The sequence below is a fragment of the Melopsittacus undulatus genome, chromosome 4 (genome assembly GCF_012275295.1).
Source record: "Melopsittacus undulatus isolate bMelUnd1 chromosome 4, bMelUnd1.mat.Z, whole genome shotgun sequence".
NCBI classification, from domain to species: Eukaryota; Metazoa; Chordata; class Aves; order Psittaciformes; family Psittaculidae; genus Melopsittacus; species Melopsittacus undulatus.
This window is the reverse complement of record NC_047530.1, coordinates 53,896,111-53,908,552: the sequence shown is the minus strand read 5'-3', so window position 1 is coordinate 53,908,552 and position 12,442 is coordinate 53,896,111. Positions and strand designations below refer to the sequence as shown.

The following is a 12,442-nucleotide window of genomic DNA, read 5'->3' as shown; positions in this document are numbered from 1 at the left end:
GATAACCCAGGGGAAGGGGTATATTTGTGTCCTCCTACCCAGAGGTCCACGGTGGCTGCCTGCAAAGTTTGTCAAGCCTTGCCATGAGCTGGACAAACGAGTGGAAGAACTCGATGCATCAGCTACAGGAGCTGACTATGAATACCCCAAGCAGAATGAGATAGAGGAAAATGAATTATTTCAAAACATCACTTGGGGGCAACTGAAAAGTAACAGCTTGAATATGCATGCTTGTAAAGTAGCTATTATTAGAGGTTGTGATTTTGTCTATAAAACTACCTGTATTTACTAGCCACCTTGATGCGAGGGATGGCCTCCGCTGTTATCAGAGAGCCATCCAGGAGAAAAAGGGCAGGCCCAGCTGTGTACAGCTATCAACAGGACCATACTGACTGCCAGAGAAACGTACAAAGCCGCAGAGCTCAACAACATAAAGAAACAGCAATGACAGAAATCTTTGTAATATCTGTTCTATTATGTGTGACCATGGGTAATGGACAAGTACACTGGGCACATCTGTTAAATCCCAAATATTCCAACCTGTTACATGGTGTGTAGGATTCACTGGTATGCCACATGTTATAAAGGTTCAAGTAACTTCAAATCAGACTAATCTTACTGAAATAATGCTGCCTAGAGTAGTGGGTTGTTATGTTACACAAGTCAAGCAGTGATAGAGCAGACACCCCAAATTGTAAAAAACTTTTACTAAAACTAAAAAGGGGGAGATGTGGAGACAGTGTTTTCACAGGAGAATGGATATTTGGTACATGAGCTCTGAATAACTGTGAGGGATACAGCAAGGCCGTGAGAGGCCCGAGGAAGCTTAAGCAAGCAAGATAAGAAGAAGCTGGAATTCACTGAGTTACAAGAACTGTGTACTGTTGGCAAGTGTTCGAGGTCAAGTTCTCACACCTGTGCTTAACCAATTATATGTTAGTCACCAAGGGTCTTCACGACAAGTATCCAATCATGATATGCCAAATTGCTGTAGGTGTGTGTAAGCAATAGTATATAAGGAGTTAATGCTTTGCAATAAATGGCTTTTTGTCTGATCATACTGATCTCTGACTGAGTCCATTCCGCAGCACACTAGGGCAAACACTGAGCCTATAGGTGATAACTAGGGCCTACAACAACCTGCATAAAATTCAGGGAATAGCTTCAGTGCTGACAGTACACAGCTCCTGATGAACAAAATCACAGACTTGCAAAGTCTTGCATGTCTAAAGTCCTCCTTAAAGGCTTAAAGTCCTACTGTTCCCTTCTACTGGGTTGAAAACACTTTCCTCTGACTGCAACAATGAACAGAAGTGCAACTTCTTTTAAGTGGAAATATCAAAAGATGTAGCTCAGTAGCCTACTCTACTAATAGAGACACTAACACCTATGCAGAAGGATGCACTGTTAGTGGAAACAATCTTTTAAACTTACTGAAATTACTCAAACACATTAGAGACTTTAACCCTGCATAATTTGCAAGGGAGAAACCTTGAAATTATTTTACAACCTCAAGGTTTTTAAGTGCAAAATTTTGACTCGAAAATACTCTTAAGTTACTCACTTGTACACAGCAATCACCATTATTTTTCTTAATTATGCAACAAATAAATGATACCAGTGTTGGTGAATAATCATAAAAGAGCATTCCAAGATGTATCAAAATCTGACTGATGCCAGAGGAATATTCAAAATGTCATGAATGCATGAAATACTGACACAGCCATGTCCAGGTTCTTCCTGCCAGGAGGGCATCCTGACAACTCCCCTCAATTTCAGACATCAATTACAGAAAAGTCAGCAAGTGACTCACAAGCCAGAAATTTGCAAAGCAGATCAATTAATATTAACACACACACACATATTCTCACTTGCATAACAAACATAACATGAGAGATTGACAGGAATGTTCAAAGGAAATAGATACTGAGCCTGAAATCAACATAACCTGCTTGTAGTCACAGGAGTTGCAATCTGCCATGGGTTGAGATAAGAACAGTCCAGTAACCAAGGTATAGCACAAACCACTGCTGCTACCACCAGTAATAGTAATGAGAAGGGAAATAACAAAGGGAGAGAATACAACCGCTCACCACCCGCCAACCAATACCCAACCTGACTGAGCAGTGATCTAGCCTTTCCAGGTAACCGCCCCCAGTTTATATACAGGGCATGACGTGCTGTGGTATGGAATACCTCTTTGACTAGTTTAGGTCAGGTGTCCTGCCTCTGATTCCTCCTGGCTTCCCATCCTCTCTGGCAGAGCATGAGACTCACAAAGTCCTTGGTCGGAGTAAACATTACTGAGCAACAACTAAAAACACTGGTGCTATAAGCACTGTTCCCAGGCTGAAAGTCAAAACCACAGCACTGCACCAGCTACTAAGAAGGAGAAAAATGACTGCTACTGCTGAACCCAGGACACCCACAAAGGTCTCGTGGGTGATCGCGTCCATGTTTCATTTGAACAATCTGAACCACATGTTTAGACAGCCTGTCTACAAGGGTATGTGCTGCCCTACCTTTTCAGAGTGTAAGATTTCCCAGTTTACTTGGGAACACAATGGAGTTTGAGGAGTGAAGCAATGTGACTTCCTTCTGTTCCCTAACTCTAGTCCCTCTGCAGACTAGAAAGAAACTGAACATTTCAGGTTTTCTATATTTTTAGCAAATGCCAAGTGAAGCAAACGAGTTAATTAAAATACCTAATAGTTGCTTCAAAATACAGTCATGTTAACTGTAAAATATCATCAGTTGCACAATTACTTTTAGTATCTCACTGAACTTGGCACTGCTTCCTCCAAAACCAAATGGAGCACATTTTAAATCCATGCTCCACAGAACACTTTTCAGTAGGGTATCTAAATAGGTAGCACAAGGCACACAGGATTGCAAAGAACTGATGTCATTTCTATACAAGTTGCTCCTTCACTTGTCACTTTCATTTTAAACATATTTTTGCAACTGTCTCAGTCTATTCTAGAGAATTAGAATGTGTCTGATAGAGCTGGGGGTTTAATTCTTGGAGGTGAAGGGGGGGAGGGACAGGAGGAGGAGAATATGCTCAAAGTCGTCGCACAGCACCTGTTCTACATGGGGAAAGCACAGCTAATTTAACCCAATCTGGACTGCCGACCTCACTGAGGAGGGCTAACCTTAATTTTGAGATACAAGTAGATTTATTAGCTGTCCTGACTTTGTCTTTCAGCTTTTCTTTACTCACTGTTGGAAGGCCACAGACTCATCAGAATGTTCAAAACAATTCAATACAAGGCAAATCTCAAATAACTAGCAGCTGGGGCTTGAGGGGATTTGGGGAGAAGACATTTCTTGGAAGGTGACGTGACTGCGAAGAGAGGAAATGAAGAGCAGACAGCGTAGATTAAACTGTCTCCAGAAAGAAGTCTTCAAATAAAGCTAGTGGCAATTCCTAGGGCCCATACACGGGAACCTTTCATTTCCATGCAGTAACCAGTATATTCAACCTTATTGGCACACTTTATTGTTTCCTGCACAGCTTACATTAAATAAATCTCAAATCCTTACTCTTAAAAAAATTAGTATTAAATATGGCTTGTACTCTGATTATTGCAACTATTTACAAAATAATTATGTTTACAATGTGCATGGGCTCTAGACATCACATACACGGGTCCTTGCGCTGAGCATTTCTCCTTTTGTTCTTTGAGTACTTATAAGAAGCACTAGCACAGAGTACTTCAGAGTTTAAGACACCAGTGTTTGGAACTCCATAGGTTCATGTCTTCAGTTCTCACATCTTCCTCCCCTTCATACTTCATGTACTTGTCCCCTTTTCTTCCCATAGTACAATTACTCTTTAAGCAGTGTCTTGGGTCTCAGTGGTTGGGTCTTTTCATATCTTTTTTTAATGACTTCGCGTATGAGGAATTGGAAGTGACATATTTTGAAATGTTTAGGAGAAGTAATAAAACCAAAAATAATTATAATAGCAAATATTTTACTACTATGAAACGAATTTACTTTATGTTCTTAAGCAGGCTATAAATGCAAAACCTTTACTGTGCAGGAGACGATGAACAAAGCTGAGACAATGTCAGTTTGAACTAGAGATGTGGACAATCATGCTCTGAAAAATTTAGATGGAAGATTTCAAAAGATTACCAAGTCTCATCTTAAGCCTATGGCCCCAGAATGAGACTCAAGAACTGATCGCCTCCAAGGTACTGCATGTACACTATTAATTTGTTTTCTTAAAATCAACTTTTGGTGTGGTTTATCTACAGTATTTTACATGGCTGTGAAAGCAGTTACAAGAATGTCTCAGATTTGGTAACAGAAGTGAGAAACTAAGGAACAGTCAGCTTGAGTCTCGCTAATGAGAACCACAAAAAAAACAATGTGGATGTGCCTTTATGCTTTCCATACCATGACCCAACTGCTACCAGGACCTAAGTTGCACTCTGTAATGCACTGCAAAACCACGCAAACAATCCAAGGAACACAAAATAATCCCACACAGAAGGTGAGCCAAAACAAAAAGCTTGACTCAGCAAAGTAGTGGTGTTTGGACTTAGGCTCCTTTTCATTTAATCCATAGCAACTTTTAAAGATTTCACCTCAAAGTTGCAGGCAGCCCGACAGAACTGATTCTGTATCTGAAGAATGCCATCACTGAATCACAATTCCAAACACACAGGTACAGAGACACACTTGAAAGGGTCGTTAGTTCTATTGCTTTTGCACCCTTCTAAGCAGGTGGAAGGATAGGGGCTTCTGAGTTTCTGAAGTTAGACAACCGAACAGGTTTTATTTTTTAACAGCTTTGTCCAAGATAAATTGTCTTACTTAGTGAGTTCATGGTCTGAAAGCAGCTGTTTTAGGTGCCTAGAGAGCAACTTCTTTTCCATAGAGAGACGAACCCAGGCTCTGGCCTTCCCAACATCTGTTTTGATCTCACTAATGTTCTGAATATGCCTGGGAAGAAAAAACAAACAAAAGACACTGTCCAGTATTTTCAAAGTGTGACAGACCTTTTGAATCAAGCTATCCATCAATCCAAAATTATAGGCAAACTACTAGAGAGAGAGACACGAGCACCTAAACATTCAGCCCTATCTAAATTCCTTGCAGATTTAGCTCACAAAGAATAAGAGCCCGAAAAGGAAATATCTGCAATGCAGTGCCCTATTTACAAAATTCTAAAGCAGGCCCATTGCCTCACATGATTTAAGAATCATTCTGGACCTTATCACTGCAGTATTTATGGCTGAGTGCTTTGTAAAATTAAATACTGTCTTTGTATGCTCAGCAGTAGCTTTCCTTACATACAAGGAACAAATGGTATATTTTGAAAGGACAAGCATGTCCCTTGAAAATTCACTCCTCCCTGCTGAAAAACTTAGATGTTGGTAAGGAAAAAAGAGGATAAAAAAAGCCTTTCAAAAATAATTTAGAAGTTATGCATACTGTTTTTTGATGTAGTGAAAAGAAGGCATTGAGCATAAGTTACAGTTTTATTCACACTACAGCACTCATTGTTAGATAAACCCATTCTTTATATCAAGTTCTTTAAACTGCTTTCTTCACTGAGAATTAAGAATGAGCTCAGAGCTATGCAACCAATTTGTCAATGACTGGGAAAACACATACACTACACCCACATGTCTGTGGAAATAAAACAATACAGCGTACTTAGAAGAAAACAAAAAGATTAAAACTGTGCCAGTGTATTTCTATAAGCAGTAGCTGTGACAATATAAAATCTCAACTGTATGAAATGTTTTTGTAAAGGTCAGTGAAAAGGTTGCACTATATACCTTAAAACACTTCAGCAGGTTTCTCACCCACATTCCCCCCACCGCCCCACTGTGTGAAACACAGAAACAAGTATGCAAACCTCGTAAGTTTCTGTGCTAGTTTTAATAGCTTAAACTCACCTCATATCCTGGACAAGAGAGATTCTAAGAGGTGACATGGCTGGACTGGTATCAGACTTTCTCCTTTCTGAATCAAGAAGTATTCCTAGACTCAGAAGAACAGAGTGTGTTAGTATAAATTCATATAAAGATTTTAAAATTATATATATATATACATAAAAGGTCAATTAACATCAACTCGCACTCTTGAGTTACTGGTGACTACTGCTTTGTGAAGATATCGTGGCATATTTCAACTTCAAGTGACAGAAAAATCTAATATGCTACACAGATGGTTATGCAGATCAGCACACACTGAGCATTAAACACATTAATAAACTGTGATTAAACTGAAATTGGTCTAATATCAAATGGCTTAAGATATATACTAATCAAGTATTATTTTCTAAAGACTACCCTATTTTCTTTCTATATAGTAAAAATGACTGGCACTATTGACACCAGAAAACTGTGTTCAACGTGTTTTGCTCAGTACACCACACTGAACTAATCTATCACTTTGCATGCTCCTGTAACACCACTATTTTTTAAAATAGAACACTTTGGGGTTTTTAAGCAACATTATTACTCTTACCTTTCAAATTACACTCTATAATCAAGCTGTATGTTAAATACAGTCCCTGCCCTAAATCCAAAGTTAGAAAGCATGAAAATGATTGCAACTTCAGTCTGATACGCAAAACCACTATGGACCAAGTGACATTCAAGAGACCTTAATACTTTCCAAATCTTTGGTTCTGATTACTTACCAGGACCCTGTGCAAGTTAGTAATGCTCAGCTTTTGCCTACAGCACCCACTGCTTCCCCCAAACCCACCTATACCCCTTTTTGGAATTATACACAAAGGGTATACCTTGTGTTATAATCCTATGCCCACATCTGACACAAGTAGTAGTGCTTTAAAATTACATTAATAACATTAGAAACACCTTGTAATATTATTGTTACTGCGTCACTGTATATAACAAAAATTAAAATGTTTCTACTGTGTTGTTTGTTGTTTCTTGGGTTTGTTGCAGTTTTTTCCATGTCTTTTTAACAATAAGCCTACTGTTCAATTGTTTTTCAAGACAGAAAGTAAAATTTCAGTACATAGAGCTCAATTGTATTTATTTATACTTGTTTTCCACTCCCATCCACAATTCAACATGCTCTGTCAGCCATGCAGTGACAATGTGTCATATGAAGGCTGGTATATCACAGCAATAAACTTTAAAGCCTATCTTCGAAACACCAGATATTTCTGATATCTGCAGTAGCCAGACACCAGACCCAAAAAAACGGGCTCAATTGAAACACGTTTATTTTTCACAAAACATACTGGAACAATACACCAGGTCCATATTAATTCTGCAGCAGATAAAATACTTGATTCAGTTATATTGAGTGAAGGGTATTTCCAAGAAAACAATCTCTGCATGGTGCAAATCTGCAGGCAGCTCTTACTCAACTTTTTATCATCTTCTTCAAGTGGAATCCAATCTTACCTGAGGAACTGAAGCTGCCTGATGTCATTTTTCTCTGTCTGTTTTCTAGGTAGTGTAACAGATGAGACCACAAAGCAGACTTTCCCTAAAATTAAAAAAAAGAAAAAACAAAACAAAAAACTCATTAAAGAAATCACTATCCGTTAAATAAAATTAAACCAAAAAGTTTAAATCACCACTGAAAGTACCAGCCATAACAATGACTTGATTTAAATACATTTCTCCCTACAAAGCCGTTAGTAAAAATCAAAAATGAGACACAAGTTGGAGGTGCTGAGGAACTGTAAAGAGGTTGAGAAATTAAAACCAGAGTCAAAGTACTGGGATCTAATGATTCTGGTAACAGGAAAAAAAGCCAACTGAACTTCCATCCTCATAGCTCATTAACATCATAAGAGAACATTTAAATGCTTGTAAAAGACTATGTGCAAGCAGAGTTCTGAGGACATAACATGTACTATGTGTCTTTCTCACCCTGCCGTTCCAGCAGTGAAGTGACAAGAGATATAGAACCAGTCTGTGTAAACCATCTTATAACCGGATCAAGCCTTGTGCATTTGTTGTCTTGAGGGTAATACAGGCCTACAGTTGCATGCTGTAAATTTTTAGAACCCCAAGATTCCCCTCTATTTCATGAGGCAAAGGACTTGGATAATCACACACATAATATGACAACTCAAAACACAAACAAGACAATGAAAGCACATCAGCAATAATACTCCAGTGCTACACATCATAAAACCAACTTAAAAGTTACAGCTTGAGATGTAGTATTTAGGCCAAGGTAAATCCATCAAATGATGTTAAAAGGTGCACATTGCTCATTGTTGCTTTCTTAAACTGCTGGTAGCTTAACACAGTTGAGGAAATCTTTCACTGGCAAACTAAATAGATTCTTGGATTCATCCTAAAATATTCTGCACAATAAACCAGAATCTTGCAAAGCTACAGAAAGGCAGCAGTAATTTAACAGGGGCTCTCAAAGACACTGATTGAAATTACTTAGAGAGGGAATTTATTAATATTACCCTAAATTATTATATGAACATGAAATCCCAGGAAAGATTTTGCAGTTTTGCCTTTCAGAAATGCAGTCATATGATAAAGCCGTATTTTTATTTACAACTTTGTGCAGAAACTGTGACTGTCAATTCTGCACTATTAATGTCATCTAGAGTCATGTAAGTGGCTTCCTGAAAGTGCAGTAATTATAGCTCATCTCTGAAATACCTTTTTTTAAAACACTATCTTTAAAAATCTCTGAATTTTAATAGTATAGCTCACTCACTGACATAAAGAAGTAACGACAATGAAGTATTATTCCAGAAGCAGCCTGCCCCCAGAAGATAATGCCTAGAGTGTCTCTAACATCTGTGTTGAGAAAAATCTATTAAAAATATGCATTCACTGCTGAACTTTTACCAAAATTCAGAGAAGCTCAATATCTCATGTGTATACCTGACAGATCCAAGATGGGAAGCCAAAATTGCAAGTCTTATAAAAACATTAAAAGGGAGCATGAAAAACACCAGGGAACTGCTACATTCAAAATGGCATTTCTCTCAGTGAACATACACATGCACGCATAGTCTAGTGTTCAGCAACTGGTCGCCATGGCAAGGAAAACTGCAACAGCTCACAAAAAGCAGCACAGGGTCCTGCAGCAAACAGATGTCAACAATATGATGCATGTAAGAACTCATACACTGTACATATATCTGCCCACTTTCTGTACTATCATGTTACTCTCCTTTAACTTCACCAAATAGCAGTGATGATGCAAGCTGTATAAAGGAAAGGAACACAGCCTAAGGGAAGCAGGAGGACAGAGAACAGGCAAAAGAATATGATGCCCCATTCTATGATGGGGCTATGGAACTGATGGACAGGGGTAGAGCAGTTGATGTCATCTACCTGGACTTGTGAAAAGCGTTCGACACTGTTCCACATGACATCCTTGTCTCTATATTGGAGAGACAGTAGTTTGATAGGTGGACCACGCAGTGGATAAAGAACTGGCTGGATGGCTGCATGCAAAGAGTTGTGGTCAATGGCTCAATGTCCAGCTGGAGACCAGTAACGAGTGGTGTCCCTCAGGGATCGGTGTTGGGATCGGTCTTGTTCAACATCTTTATTGCTGCCATGGACAGTGGGGTTGAGTGTGCCCTCAGCAAGTTTGCCGATGACACCAAGCTGTGTGGGTTGGTTGATACACTGGAGGGAAGGAATGCCATCCAGAGGGACCTTGACACACTTGTGAGGTGGGCTGATGCCAACCTCATGAAGTTTAACCATGACAAGTGCAAGGTCCTACACCTGGGTCGGAGCAATCCCAGGCACAGCTCCACGTTGGGCAGAGAAGAGATTCAGAGCAGCCCTGAGGAGAAGGACTTGGGGGTGTTGGTCGATGAGAAAATGAATATGATCCGGCTTCAGTGTGTGCTCACAGCCCAGAAAGCAACCGTATCCTGGGCTGCATCAAAAGAAGCGTGACCAGCAGGTCAAAGGAGGTGATCCTGCCCCTCTACTCTGCTCTCGTGAGACCTCACTTGGAGTATTGTGTGCAGTTCTGGTGTCCTCAACATCAAAAGGACATGGAGCTGTTGGTACAAGTCCAGAGGAGGCCACAAGAATGATCAGGGGTCTGGAGCACCTCCCATATGAAGACAGGCTGAGAAAGTTGGGGTTGTTCAGCCTGGAGAAGAGAAGGCTGCGTAGAGACCTCATAGTAGCCTTCCAGTATCTAAAGGAGGCCTATAGGGAGGCTGGGCAAAGACTCTTCATTAGGGACTGTAGTGATAGGACAACACCTAACAAGTTAAAACTTATACAGGGGAGGTTTAGACTGGATAGAAGGAAGAAGTTCTTTACTGTGAGGGTGGTGAGGCACTGGAATGGGTTGCCCAGGGAGGTTGTGAATGCTCCATCCCTGGCAGTGTTCAAGGCCAGGTTGGACAGAGCCTTGGGTGATATGGTTTAGTGTGAGGTGTCCCTGCCCATGGCAGGGGATTGGAACTAGATCATCATAAGGTCTTTTCCAACCCTAACTATTCTATGATTCTGTGATTCTAATAACCACAGCCTTCTGAAAGTTCAGACTACTTCAGTCATTAGATCTTATATCTGACAACTCTCCTGCGCTGCTGTGGGCAAAGGAAGGTGTGGATTCACTCTGCAGGTGAAAGAATTGGCAGAAAGCTAATGTAGGATTTTCAGGGTTCATCAGCAGGAAAGAGGTAAAAGCAGGCATTGGTGGAATGAAAGTCATCCTCATTACCATGCTCAATTGTGAAAGAAGTGTCTTACTTGGCTCCATATTGAAAAATAAAATAAAACCCATGTCTAGACCAGCAGGCTTTTACATATTTAATAAAGGCCAGAGCACACACAGAATTGGTGGTGGATCATAAGACAAGATGTGCTGCACTTCCTCCATCAGGACTCTATTATATTCCACTACTCTATTCCACCATTCAGCACTGTTTGCTAACATCTGCAATCAATCCAAAGCATTAACCTTATGTACGGTTGGCCGTCTGGTGGTCTGAAAGGCCCAAATCTGAGCTGAAGCAGAGTATACTGATGCTTTGTCTTCTAAGATGAAAGCAGTACAGCTTCTATCCTAAGTGATATACAAGAGGGAAGGGAGAGAATCACACAATAAATCTTCACATAGAGAACTGCTATGTAGTTTGAAGGAGAGCAGATTTAACACTGGTGCTTGGGTGCTGGGAACAGAGATACTGAATTACAGTTTGACTGGACTATGTATATTTATTCTGCACATTCTTTAAAAAAAGAATAAGTTATCATTCTCGCTGTCCTTGCTATTCCTTTGTACAAAGGAGAAGGAAAAGATAAAGGCCTTCCAAAATCCATGTAGTCCCAAAAGTGACTACAAACAGAAGAACATGACAATTATGAGTTTCATAAGAAAAGCAACACCCCTAACTAGCGATCTTGCAAATATCACTTAACTATCCCTCCATCATTCAGGAAGAACAAAAATAGGAAGGGTTTAACTCTTAATTAACATGCATGAAAACAAAATCCCTATACCATATCCCATTTAGAGCATCTTTAGCATATGCTGCATTCTAGCCTATGCAACTTCATTAGCAAAAGTATTACGAACACCAAAAAAATGTTATTTACCATCCTATTGAAGAAAAAAACAACACCAAAACCCACATACCAAACCAAACAAAAAAGCCTTCCAAGAAGTCATCTGTGGAACACATCTACATGTACACATGCACATACCCCAGAGCAGAAAATGGAGACAGACAAGGGGGAAGTAACTGACATAAAAAAGGCTGGAGGGAGGCAGAAGTATTTTAACACATCTATATGCACACAAAAGGTATCCTCTGGAAGCAGAAACTGGAAGGGCATAACATGACTTTAGGAAAGTGCACTTTGCAACATACAGGAGTATTTGCTCCTCACCTGTTTGACCTGCAGGCCGTGGCTCCATATCCTTTCTAAGAGGTCACACAGACTGGCTATCAGGGTATTCTCTTCCACACCTGTGATATTCACTTCACCATGACCCAGCTCCACAGCTTCTCGGCCCATTTTTTCAACCAACATCCTCTTGGTCTCAAATAGGACAAGGCAAAAAAGAGTTAATTCTTTCCATAGAAACTTCCAAGATCACTTACACTCTTTAAATAACCAACAAGGAAGTACATAATAGCAAAGATTTGGCAGAGTAACTGGGTATACACAGTACTTCTGAAGCTAGTGCATGACTTCATTGCTTTTACCCTGTCTTTCAAGCCACGGCTGCGGCAATGTTGATTACTTTACAGCCTCTTCCATCTTTCTAACGGGGTCTTGCAAATGGACACATAAGCTTCCACAGAATAACTCGAACAAAGGGAACAGCAGGATACACATTGACAAGTGAGAGGCCTAGCAGCAAGGCCCTGCAACACAGGTTCCTGAGTGGTTTTGAAGACTGATGAGTGCTGGACTAGGAGCAATATGCTATGTCTGCGTCTTCCGAGTGTAGGTGAACATGCACAAGTGCT

At 40.1% G+C, this 12,442-nt stretch overlaps 1 protein-coding gene across 3 annotated transcripts in view; it reads right to left on the bottom strand.

Moving 5' to 3' along the window:
- The window catches only part of DENND5A (DENN domain containing 5A), a 71,202-nt gene that overhangs the window by 10,725 nt on the left and 48,035 nt on the right, over positions 1 to 12,442 (bottom strand). For 2 of the 3 annotated variants that reach the window (XM_034061847.1, XM_034061846.1), the window contains exons 12-15: positions 11,856 to 12,008; positions 7,407 to 7,491; positions 5,919 to 6,003; positions 4,828 to 4,956 (exon numbers count right to left, since the gene is read on the bottom strand). In XM_034061847.1, coding sequence (XP_033917738.1) covers positions 4,828 to 4,956; positions 5,919 to 6,003; positions 7,407 to 7,491; positions 11,856 to 12,008 — 452 coding nt within the window. Of the gene's footprint in view, positions 1 to 4,827; positions 4,957 to 5,918; positions 6,004 to 7,406; positions 7,492 to 10,923; positions 11,029 to 11,855; positions 12,009 to 12,442 lie in introns of all 3 variants that reach the window. The other variant, XM_034061848.1, reaches the window with a different exon arrangement.